The 13,139-nt window shown below is 40.2% G+C and overlaps 1 protein-coding gene across 5 annotated transcripts in view; it reads left to right on the top strand.

The window, feature by feature from the left end:
* The first annotated feature begins 4,393 nt into the window (after positions 1–4,393).
* LOC129194192 (vinculin-like) overlaps positions 4,394–13,139 on the top strand; it is a 29,098-nt gene continuing 20,352 nt past the window's right edge. Inside the window, exons 1-4 of one of the 5 annotated variants that reach the window (XM_054799222.1) lie at positions 4,394–4,930; positions 10,333–10,403; positions 12,140–12,290; positions 12,711–12,819. In XM_054799222.1, coding sequence (XP_054655197.1) covers positions 4,763–4,930; positions 10,333–10,403; positions 12,140–12,290; positions 12,711–12,819 — 499 coding nt within the window. In that variant the 5' untranslated portion in view covers positions 4,394–4,762. The remainder of the gene's footprint in view (positions 4,931–10,332; positions 10,404–12,139; positions 12,291–12,710; positions 12,820–13,139) is intronic. The other 4 variants (XM_054799223.1, XM_054799224.1, XM_054799225.1 and 1 more) reach the window with 4 other exon arrangements.

Genomic DNA, 13,139 nt, shown 5'->3' with positions numbered 1-13,139 from the left:
GTCCTGCTGCAGAACCCAAGTTGGTTTCAGCTTGAGGTCACGAATAGATGGCCGGACATTCTCCTTCAGGATTTTTTGGTAGACAGCAGAATTCATGGTTCCATAATGGCTCTCACTGTGGTTCACTGGAGTCCCAAAGCTGTGGAAATGGCTTTATGACCTTTTCCAGACTGATAGATCTCAAATACTTTCTTTCTGGGGGGGAGAGAACAGGGGGAGCAATCACTTTTTCACACAAGGCTATGTAGGTTTGGATTTTTGTCTCCCTTAATAATAAAACGTTTCATTTAAAAACTGCATTTTGTATTCAGTTGTGTTGTCATTGACTAATATTTACATCTGTTTGACAATCTGAAACATTTAAGTATGACAAACATGCAAAAAAACACTGTATAGAAATATGCAAAACAAATCATTAATACTTAATTCAGTTACCTCGTATGTATCTTTTGCATATCCATCAATTAATCAAAGGAAGCAAATTATATCAATGTAAAGTGTTTACCTTCCACACATTTCCTTGCTATATACAGTGGAACCCCCAAAGCTGACCACAATCCATGACACTGGTACACTTCCCACCTTCCAGTACTAATTTCAAAACTATTTTTCTAATATAAAAGCATTTGGAGTCAATTGAATGATTTTTTTTTTCCAGGCTTAAACTGTTGACGGGTTTCCTGTCTGGTTCTATGGTTAAATCACAATTTTTCTCTCACTGGTACCCTTCTGTAGTCATCACAAAAAGTACACACAAAAGCCAAAGAAAAAGAAAAACCCACTTGTGTTGTTAAGACTTAAAACACTGAGCCAGTCACAACATTTTTTACTTGCATTTTTATTGTAAATGTTATTAAACTCCAAATTTTATAACTTTTGAGGCAGTTTTGCTGCAGTTACAACACTGACAAGTATACCCAACATGGTTGTGCTTCCCTCTACTGACTCACACATGCATGGTTCTTTAATAATCACAAATAATCAATCCATGTACTGTGTATATACTGTATATGGCATGAGGATAAGCGTTGATATTAGCATGGTCCTCAAGGCATTTTCCACGCAACTTTTGATAAAGCCTTTATTTACAATGTGTGTGTTTCTGAGCCAAAGTAGTTTACAGCAGGACGGCAGGGGCCAATCGCAGTCCAGCTTGTCCTCCCCCTCACAAACCCCTCAATTACTCACACACTCAATCCAGTTTTCTTTATCACTGTGCCTCAAACCATATATGGTTTTGAGATGCTGTAAGTATGAGTCTCACTCCCCTTAAAGGACATTTTGCAAGGAGGAAAGGTGGGAAGAGGGAGAAATCAGCGTCACAAATCAACTGCTCTCACAGCTGGAAGGTTTCAGGTTCGATCCCCTGCTTTTCTATCCCAGTTACCCCTTATTCTATGTCATCAGTGTCTGAATGAGACTTCCCATACATGGCAGCGTAGTAAGTAGTGAACGCAGAAAAACATACCAGGTTTTCTCATGTAAAACATGCACCATTTACATGTTCAAAACGTTAAAATAAAATAATGCCACTAATCTGTACAATTTAAATGAAAGGAGACACATTTCACTTATACAATGTCCAATACACTGGCTAGGTAAATATGCACAAAACTAATACTCTGTCAATGCACCTTTTGCTTTAATCGTTACGTGGCAATATGACGGCTGTGTTTTGTTGTTTTTATGTTTCACAGTAGTTGTTTCTTCTTTTACACCTGTGTGACAAGTAACAGTTGTAAAGATAATTGACTTTAAAGAGGTTTTACTTAGCAAACCTTGTAACAAAGAATACTAGCCTTGTGTTTATAGTAATCAAAATGGCTTTTACCATTCACTTTACTGTTAAAGGGATTTGTGGAGAATGAAAAACAAAACAAAACACAATATGATCTGTGGGGGACTCATCAACATTTCTCTTTAATATATTATATTATATCTTTAATACAGTAACTAATGATCTGATCTAGAGATGCTCGATATTTTCTTACCGATATCCGATATACCAATGTTGTCCAACACTTCATTACCAGTACCATTATTGGCAGTAGCTCTTCCCTCAAACTTATGTCAGGTCATATCTCGCGTAATGAATGAAGACAGCATGCTTCTTTTCCTGTGATGCCACTGGATGCATTTAACAAATAAACACTCTTTGTGCAAAATAAGACAGCTACTGCAATATGCAATGTAAGTTACAGAAACAGAGGCATAATTATTTTAAACATGTTGTCTCAAAAGTCATTAAACATAATGACCAATAGTCAACTAAAATAATATGCTCTCCTACTATCAACAAGTAAAACAGCTTAGTCTTAATAAATTCACAAATAAGAATTCAATAAAGTAATGGTGGTAACGATACAATTTGGAAAGCTGCACATTTTTATGTGACATAAACATTCATATAAGAACAAAGTAAAGTGAAAAGTATGGAACTACGGACTAATACAATCAGTGAATTCATAAATTGGGCTTATTCAGCTTGCCTGTGACCCTGAACAGGATCAGCGGGAGAGAATGACTGAATGAATACTGTATGTTTATTATTGTGGTTGTTTAGTACCTAAGTTACCTGATTAAGTTACAAGAGAGGCTCTTTACACATGGACCACCTCTCAGCGTGATGCAGTTCATTGTTATTTTTGCAAAAACATCATTTTGACTGGATCTCATTAGAATGAGTACCTACCGTAAATTCTGGTGTATAAGCCGCACCCACAAAATTTAGAGGAAAAAACAGATTTGTTCATATATAAGCCGCACCGGTGTGAAAGTCGCGCATGCCCATGTCATAAAATGGCATACTGTGGCACACGTGAGTCCACGAGGACCAGACAGCTCTTTATTTGACAGGAGCCAATTATGAGCTGTGAAAAAAGTCACGACAAGCTTGTCAAACCATTGAAATTGTAGGAGGTCATTACTCAATATAGTCGACTCACTGTGTCATCTTACATAGAACACTAAAGTCATCACACAGCAACTTAACACTCAAAAGGTTCCTAGGAAATATACATTACAAGTACCAATCCGAGTTTAAAATGACAAACGGCAGCTATTTTAAGATCTATCCATAATGCATTTCTGCCAGAAGAGCAGTTCATTTGAGGACAAGTGACATAGAAAATGGATGGATGGCGCTACAATGCTGCCTCTGTCCACCAGAGGAAACCAGAGGACCCCAGAGAACAGAGCCCAGAGGGAGGCTGATGTAATTGCAGCGTTCAGTGAATGCATTGCTCAGACGCAATGTATTATGGGAGAACTTTAAAAGAGTTAGTTTTAATTTTAAACTCGTATGGGTACATCTTTGTGTATTTCTCATGTATATCGTTCCAGTGTTAAGTTGCTATGTAATGAGTTTAGTGTTGTTTGTAAGATGACACCATGAATCAGACTGTTATATTGTTATACTGTTATATATAATGACCCCATGTGATTGCCAGTGCGCTGACAAGCTTGTTGTGAGTGCACTGATAGCTTGTGGTTGGCTCCTTCCAAAGAAAGAGCTACCATTTCCTCACTGACTCACAAGCGGCACAGCATTTAAACAATTAGTAGTACTCACAAGATTCAGCCATAGATAAGCTGCACCGCTGTATAAGCCACTGGGTTCAAAGTTTAAGAAAAAAGTAGTGGCTTATACGCCGGAATTTATGGTAATGTAGTAGTCAGTGGTTCATGTATAAAAGAAGCCCAGTTAAGAAAAGGAGATCCTCTTCAGCCAGGTGGACAAGACTGTCTAGTCTCTCCAGTTTGGTTGACAACGGCATCTTGCAGTCCCCCACACTCACACACACAGAGCTATAAGCACTGTGGTGGTGAATGTCTCCAGGGTATAAATAATGCTGGTTTTGCCTGAGACGTCTCCGGTTTCCTCAACCCACATTGAGAGTGTCACCATTCCAGCAGCACCGACAGGAAGTCATTCCAAATACCTCCAACTGAGTCTTATGCACCATCGCATTCCCTAGTAATGTGTATATTCATGCATTATTTAGAATGTGGACATGTAAAAGTGCATGCGTCAGATGTTTGTGCCCCCTTCTTTGGGCCACAGCAAGATGAATCCATAATCTTAATTTAGACCTGAACATTGAGGCTTGGGGACATGAACTCCTGACCCACCATTTAATGAATGTGGATCATGTCTCAAATGCAAGTTTGAGGCTTCATAAAATAAAAAAATAAAATTGCTATTTTGTTCTTCACCTGCATCTCATCTCTAGTGTCCTCTACAGTTCCATTGAGCTGACCTTTTTAAAACACTTGTGTTGCCACGTTGTACCTTTTGGCGGCGCTGCACCAAGTGTCTTCACATAAGCGAGGAATCCCCACCTCGTCTCATTACTTTAGCTCACTTCTTCCCTTTTTGGGAGGGGGCTGGGGGGGCTCACTGCCATGCATGTATGCAAGGCATGACGTAACTTGGACTGAACTGTCACTTGCACAGTGGTGTGCGCGTCCATGTACGTGCGGCGTGAGCGCGCACCTCCTCACCACCGCCAGCACCAGCAGCAGCAAAGAAGCAAGCAGCGTCTTTGCCGTGATTGGGCGGAGGGTGGTGATTCCTTCTGGCACAATTCCGGTAGATCCCACCGGAGGAACCCTGGAGAAGCTTGAGTGGACGGTGCACACGCTTGAGTGGGCCCTCCTGCAAGTGAGGAGAGCAAAAACAGAAGGAAAGGAAGGCTTCTGTGCAAGAAGCCACCGACCACCTTTTCTGTGTGCTGGAAGGCTGCGGTAAAAGTGGTTGACCATGCCGGTGTTCCACACCAAGACCATCGAGAGTATCCTGGAGCCGGTGGCCCAGCAGATCTCTCACCTGGTCATCATGCACGAAGAGGGCGAGGTGGACGGGAAAGCCATCCCGGATCTGACCGTACCGGTGCAGGCGGTGCAGGCTGCAGTCAGCAACCTTGTGCGGGTGAGTCTATGTGAGTTTATTGTCATTTTTAATTAATCATGTAATTAATTAAGAGAGCGTTGTCTCATCTGGCATAATCAAAAGGCAAAAAAGAAATGTAAGAAGATCTTATGATTCATTTTTTTATGGTGTTTGATCTTTGCACACGTCATTAAAATGATAAGTGACTACAAAGGCAACATGCTCAACTTTGGTTTTACGGCTAATCAGAAGGACACTTGACTCAGTGGAGTTTCTGGGGCGGAAGATTGAACTGACACACACAGGTCATCTTCAATTTAAGATACTGTATGTCTGTGCGCAATTACGGCAGAATCCATGTGGGCCATGTCAACAGACATTCATCATTACCCCCACATGGCTTATTTTGGCATATTGGATGTATTGCATGGATTGTGAGGTGAATTCAGTATGCACAGTGACCAGACAATCCTCAATACCTGTATCCCTAACCAGGTCTGAATAGTTGGCAATGTTAACAAAACCTCTTTTTCTTTCAGCTGTCATACTTTTTTATTTAGCAATTCAAATCTGTCTTCATGTTCCTTCTACGGTATCTTGTTAGCAGAGCAGAACAGTGATTTTTGTTGTTTTGTTGGAAACATTCAAAGGTCAGAGCAGTGTTGCCTTAACATTCCAATTCACTGATGAATATTTGTACATATTCATGTTCCTACTATCCTGTCAGCATAGTACATTTGTTTTCATTTTTCAGTTGGAAACACAGTGGCTTCAGCAGTCAAATTCTCTGATAAACATCTCATTAACTGTCAAAAATAGAGCATCTTAACCAACAGGTGTGGGCCCTTTACGGCTGACAAGAGCATTCAATCTGCAAATCTCAGAAAACCATTATAAAATACGGCAAATCATTTAACACACAAATGGCTGGAATGGCGGTGGCCTAGTGGTTAGCATGTTGGCCACACAGTCAGGAGATCGTTAAGATCTGGGTTGGGCATCTCTGTGTGGAGTTTGCATGTTCTCCCCGTGCGAGCGTGGGTTTTCTCCGGGTACTCCGGTTTCCTCCCACATTCCAAAAGCATGCATGTTACTGGCGACTCTAAATTGTCCGTCAGTAGGTATGAATGTGAGAGTGAATGGTTGTTTGTCTATATGTGCCCTGAGATTGACTGGCGACCAGTCCAGGATGTACCCCGCCTCTCGCCCGAAGTCAGCTGGGATAGGCTCCAGCATACCCGCGACCCTAGTGAGGATAAGCGGCATAGAAGATGGATGGATGGCTGTAATGTGTAATAATACATATTTGTTTGATTCACTTAGTATGGCTCTCTGAGGATTTATAAAAACTAAAATTGTGCCTGATAACCCTTTAAAGGCTTCTATTAAAAAGCTAAAAAATTAATCAGTCCATAATGCTCTCTTCTTCTGCTTGTCCTCGTCCTTTCAATCAGTTCATCCATCCAGACGGCAAGCAGAGGGAGGCTAATGGCAGCCTCAGGCATATCTATGACATGTTGTGATGCGAAGGACAGTGAGGACGCTGGAAGGATGCTTCTTTTATCAGATTTAATTACACATATAAGATTTGGGTGTTTTATCTCATAATGGCACATGATCATTTTGTAGTTATGAAGCCGAAGAGGAGATGATGGACAAGGTAGAGAGACGTTTTAAAGGAACGCTTGCTGGTTGCTCAGTAGACAAGCTTAATTGGACATGATGGACACCCTCTGGTTTTGTAGACTTTATTTTAGCAAGCAGAGTCAGTTCCACGCATGCGCTATTACTGCAAAGGTGTAAAAAAGTACACCATAAGCACGCCGCTGCACACTGATACAGTTACACTGTTATACTGTTATGTAAAAAGTAGGTCACTGAGATTGTTGAAGACGCAAACAAGATAGTGTCAAACAGTCAGAGAGACGTGCGGGCTGAGAGCGATTCAACTAAACATCTAAAAGATTGAGCTGCTGCATTTGGTGGAAATAACGTACAAGCTTGCTGTCAAAGATAGACTCTTGGAAGTTTGAGCTCCCAAAGCAGGCGACGTCGATCTCATTCCCGAGTATGTCTGGGGGAGGGAGGCGAAATAAATAGATTTACTGTTGAGAAGTGAGCAGCTAAGCTAAGAAAGGAGTCACCTGCTTCTGTTTGGGATGTTATTCACTGGATGACCCCGGATGGCCTTAACAGTGGTGTTCGCTCATACTGTCTGCATCCTACACTAAAGCTACTTGATAATTACATATTTGTGTTGGACAACTGCAAAGTTGACATATGCATAAGTTGACAATGCATATGTGTCATACTTAATGTACTGTAAATACGGGTTATTAGACAGCTCCTGCTTAAAAGGTCATCTTTGGAGATATTGCTACCGGTTATTACAGTATTTCTCATATACTTTAGAGTAGTCTATGTACAGCTCATACAGTATATCAGTATAGATTTACTATCCACTGAAAATGACTCAATACACAGCCATTACAGTGGAACGGTTTTTATCATTCATTGGTTCCAAATGGACCGACACACAAAATGTACAAAAACAAAGGCAGTTTTTCGGACAGGAAAAAATATATATCCAATGAATCCGTTCCAGACATCTAAAAATATTAACCACAAATACATTTTATAGAGAATAATTATGATTTTAAATGCAGAAAACAATACTAAATAATTATAAATGACGATTACATGGACATTATTGTTGATGCGGATTTCTGCACTTCCTGGAGAGATTGAATTCAGTAGTGTTTCCCACCTTCTTTATCAAATCGCTGGCACTGTCAACTTTCTTTGGCCTCAAGGCGGGTTATTTAGCTGTCACACTCGATAAAAACGCATGGGCAGTGAGCCAGCAACACCTGACTAGTTTGTTAACTGCAACATTGTATGAAAACTGAGACAGTGTACGAAACATTTTAGCGAAAATGTATGCCAAAAACTGGGTCGTTCGAAAACGGAGGGATTACTGTCTTGTCTAAATAGCTGGCAACACAGGAGTACCAGGATAGTTGTGTCTTATCCACAATCAAGCATGGTGGCGGTAGCTTCATGGTCTGGGGCTGCATGAATGCTGCCAGCACTGGGTAGCTGTGGTTCATTGAGGGAAATATGAATTCTAAAATGTACTGTGACATTTTGAGGCAGAGCATGATCGCCTCCCTTGGGAAATGAGGGGTTTTCAGAGTGTGGCACCGTGAGCCTCCCCTCAGAGAATATAATGCGGCGGGACCTCAATTACGGACCAAAAAACAGATTTTCTGCTCAACCCAGACTCAATTTAGTCTCGCAACAAAAATCAATGCATTCTGTCCTTGACATAACTGAAGATAGCTTAGCAGTTTAAAAAAAAATGTTTTTCTTTATTTTTCTCAAGCTGCTGCACCTCCACTGAAGTGTTCTGGTTCCTACCCTGCTTACTTGGTCACTACTTGACTAAAGTACACTTTTCCAACGCACACACAATAACACCGTGTTTGTGCTACAGTGGGCCACTTTGCAGCACATTAATAATGCACCGAGTCATCAATGATTATGCATTGAATAATCGATGATAAGTGTTGCAACGTGCAGGAAATGCTGTCAGGAGGTTTCATCAGGACTTGCTTTACTCGCAGAGCTTCATTCCTCCCCAGCTTCAAAGAATCTTTTTGACATTTTATTAGCCAAAAAAACAAAACTGAAAGTAACCTAAACAAATGTGTAACTCAACCAACCACCCTAAATCCAAAATAGTCTTGCAGAATAGATCAATGAATGTAAACGTTAGAATAACTAACATATAAGAGCCTACCTGCCTATAGGAATATAATTAAATGGGTTTAAATTGCTTTCATTTTGACTACCATAAGGAGAGAGATCAAATGATTGGATGCCAGTGCTTGCTCTTGTTTCTCTTCCTTCCTGTGCCTCTCTGAGGCCACAAAAGTCTATTAACTGAAGTTCAGCAATGCAGCAGTGAGAGACTGATGTCATCATCTCGCTGTAATTGCATCTCCAGTGCATGTGTATGTGCATGCACCTGGAATCTCTTGTGATTGTGTGTGCGCGTGTGTGTGTGCGTGTGTGCGTGTGTGCGTGTGTGTGTTGGGGGGCGGGGGTCCTCTACCAACCAGCTGCATCACTATTATGATGTGAACATCTGCAAAAGAAATTAGCAACATCACTCTGGTGTGTATCTGCATGTACATATGTAACACTGTGATATGTTTTTTTTATACTTAGTACACAATCTTCATGTGTTCATGTGTTTTTTTTGTCATTCAATTCTAGTATTGTGCTTGTTCAGAATTACACAGAAAGCAGTGAAATAATTTCCATGAAACTCTATGGATGGATGTGGCATGGACCAAAGACAAAAACTGTCCAAGTTTGGTACAGGTCAGGATAAAAGTGCATTCCTCCTCCAACTGCAAACTTTTGGCAAAAGTAAAAAAAATAATAAAAAAAATCCATATATATACTGTATATTTGTTTGTGTCCAGTATTACACAAAAAATAGTGAGTGGATTTCCATCAAACTTTGTACATGGGTGTGGCAATGACCACTTTTCAGTTGTGGTGCAGACCTCCGCCAAGGCCAAACTATTGGCAAAAATGAAAAAATTATGTGTATTTGTCAGTTTGTGTGTTAATGTGCAGGGTTGCACATAACCTACTAAATTGATTTAATTTCTATTCAGTTTTGCATATGGCTGTGGTATAGACCAAAAATACATTTTGGTGCAGCTCTGGATAAAGGTACAAACCACCACCAAGGCCAGAATATTGGTAAAAGTGAACAAAACGTGTCTGTTTGTGTGTTAGTGTCCAGGATTACACAAAAACTACTCAAGTGAATTCCATGAAAGTTTGGAGAAGAGTGTAATATGGGTCAAAGAAGACGTTTTTCTTTTTTGGTAGTCTGAAGCTAAGTCTGAATAAAGTTCTAGACTCCACCAAGGCCAAATGATAGACAAAAGTGAAAAAAGCAACTTTAATAAATCTGTTGTGTGCTTGTGTTCAGGATTATACAAAAACTACTGAAGTAAATTCCATGCAATTTTGTCAATGAGTAGGGTATGGACCAAAAAAGACATTTTGCAATTTTGGTGCAGATCTGAATAAACTTGCAGACCTCCACCAACACCAAACACCAAAAAAAAGAAATTTGTGTTAGTGTGCAAGATTATACAAAAACGATTGTGTTGTTTTGTTCATGCACTTTTATTCAGATCTGCACCAGTTGATTTGCCCTAACTCTCCACCAAGCTTTGAGATCGTCTGAGTAGTTTTTGCAGAAAATCTGCACTCAATTTGGCAAATATTTCTTCTTATAATTCATGACCTGATTACTCCTATTCCCAATATCTGCAGTAACCTTTATTCCCTGTAACCATGAAGCTTATGACACGTTTCAATTCATGACGCATGTTTTAATTCACGTGTTGCAGGTTGGGAAGGAAACGGTTCAAACCACCGAGGACCAGGTGCTGAAGCGAGACATGCCCCCTGCATTCATCAAGTATGTTTGTTTGTGGATGACTATGCATGCCGCTTCTGTCCGATATGATACAAATAATCCATTTAATCTCCGAGCAGAAAGAGAACTTGTTTCAAAAAAAGGATTCCAAGCAGTTTAAAGTCAGGAAATATGGCAATGGTCCCATGTGCAACAAAGATCCACTTCAGAGCTGAGTGTTCCGTCTGAGGCAGCCCACGGGCTTCAAGCATTCATTCAGCTGAGAGGCCGTTTGTTGTGTTCCAGCATGTGTCTAACGTCTGATAGGATGACCTCTGCGTTGTGTGACTGACTCAGCATTGCTGCACTACAGACATCAGGCTACATTGACTTGACTGTTCAGCAGTGACAGAATTATGAAGTTCACTGACTTAACTGGAAGAGCAAATGCAGGAACGTTGCATAGCAAAACATTCCTATATTTTTGTGTTAATGTCTCGATTATAGTACTTTTTAAAAATTTTAAATGATGTGGTGTAAGGGAACCATTGCTGATGAGGGCAGATGTCAGAATATTTTTTTTTTCTTAGTTTCTCACAATTTGCAAACATTTTAAGGCCAAATAATAGCAGAAAATAAAATAATAATATACAAATGACAACTTTAAAAAATACAGCTTTCTTTAATATTTCAACTTTATACTGTTCAAATTACGTTATTTTTCCTCATAAAATTACAATGTTCTTTTAAATTACAATGTTCAATTACAACTTTTTCTTGTTTGATTTTTTTTTTCTTGAAAGTTTTTTCTCTTAATATTTTGACTTTATTATTGTAAACTTTTTTCATTTTAATGTTTTTTTTGTTTTTTTTCTTATTAAATTATGTTAAAAATAATACAATAATAAAAAAACAGCTATGGGTGGCAGATGGCCCCCAGGCCTCACTTTGGACACCACTGGCTTAGTTTTTTTTTTTTACACAGGATGGCATTCCTGATGCCACCCTCGCATTTATCCAGGCTGGGACCAGCACTGGACATCTCTAATGGCGAGGTGTTGGGGCTGTAGCCGAGAATCAAACCCGCACAAAAGGCAGCAGCATGTACCATTACACCACCAGGGCTATAATTATCAATAAATAAATAATAAATTATAATCTCATGCAGACATTGGCATCAAATATCTAAATAGAAATTCTGTACATTGGCGTAGTCGTCCAGTGTACCGTATGCATATATTTTCATTATTGTCTTTAAGGTTTTACAATATAACATTTGTTTATTGGTTTAATTCCACTTCAGTTCGAATCTTAAGCAGATGCATATCTGACCAGCCCAGTCCCTCCCACCCCACACACACATATATAAACACACATACATACGCACACTTACAAGGGGCACAACACCGTAAATCTCACCCACAGGGCTTAGGAGGGAGCATGTGAAATGTGAACCCGCCTAAATATAGCTGAACCAGCAGCCATCGATACCCTGACCAGCATGGGTCAGAAGAAGGAGGGTCTTGGCTCCTTTTAAGCACTCTTAAATTCATCTTCATCTTCTTCTTCTTTAAGCCTGTGAAGATATGTAATGTCTAAGCATGGGGGCGCTCATGCTGGAAAACAAAGGTCCAGGGCCTTGAAGTTAGTGATACTGTATCAATCCATGACAAACTAACATCTGACTAAAAATATCACAATATCCGCTTGCTTTGTTGCCCCTTCTTTGGAAATGTTTGCGCTATCCTTTTTTTTTTTTTGTAAAATAAATATGCTTTGGTGTTTCTGTGTGTTTGTAGGGTGGAGAACTCGTCATCTAAACTGGTCCAAGCAGCTCAGATGCTGAAGACAGACCCATACTCAGTCCCTGCTCGAGATTACCTGATTGATGGATCCAGAGGGATTTTGTCCGGCACATCTGACCTTCTGCTTACTTTTGATGAGGCAGAGGTGTGTGTGTTTTTCCGCGTGTGTGTGTGCTTTAGCGGTGGGGTAACTTTCGGGGAAATAAAGCTTTATATAGCAGCACACAAACAGTAGGAGGAACTGAGCTAAGAACTTCAAGCAGTCTTGTAATGGAGTTCACTGAGATAAAATGACCTCCCCTTCTGTCATAACATAGGACCTTTATGTGTTTGAGTGCACAAGAGTGTGTGTTAGATATTAGCGGGCAACTCCTTAAGTGGAATCACACTGAGCACGTGATAATGGTTTCATCGTGAAACCTCTTCTGGTCACAAGACTGACATCACAAGACCGTAACGCAGACACACACAATCACTACATCACAACATCACAACAATAAAAGCCTTTTATGGTCTTTGGCAGCGATGCTACTCTTTGAATTTTCTCATCACTATGTTGTTTCAGGTTCGTAAGATCATCCGTGTGTGCAAAGGTATCCTGGAGTACCTGACAGTAGCTGAGGTGGTGGAGACCATGGAGGACCTCGTCACTTACACTAAAAATCTGGGGCCAGGTCAGCAGGAACTGTTTCTACATGCTTAAAAAGAAAGTATTGAAACACACAAGTGAAGACCACCGCCAAGGCCAAAAGATCCAAATTGTGTCCAATGAATTTAGTCTTTAAAGCGTCTTTCGCACAGATACATGGTACATAAAATCTATAACAGTAGCTCTGGCATTATCTGCCTGTACCTGTTACACAGAACCTAGCAAAGCGGGACCTAGCAGCAACTGTACTTTCACACTACGAGACAGCATCCTACCAAATAATTTAAACCATCATAGAACTGCTGTATTACTTTCTGCACTATCCGGCAAGGTGCTAGCATGCTA

Source organism: Dunckerocampus dactyliophorus, chromosome 14, assembly GCF_027744805.1.
Source record: "Dunckerocampus dactyliophorus isolate RoL2022-P2 chromosome 14, RoL_Ddac_1.1, whole genome shotgun sequence".
In the NCBI taxonomy this organism is placed as follows: Eukaryota; Metazoa; Chordata; class Actinopteri; order Syngnathiformes; family Syngnathidae; genus Dunckerocampus; species Dunckerocampus dactyliophorus.
The sequence above is the reverse complement of the archived record's forward strand: the minus strand, read 5'-3'. Positions and strand labels throughout refer to the sequence as shown.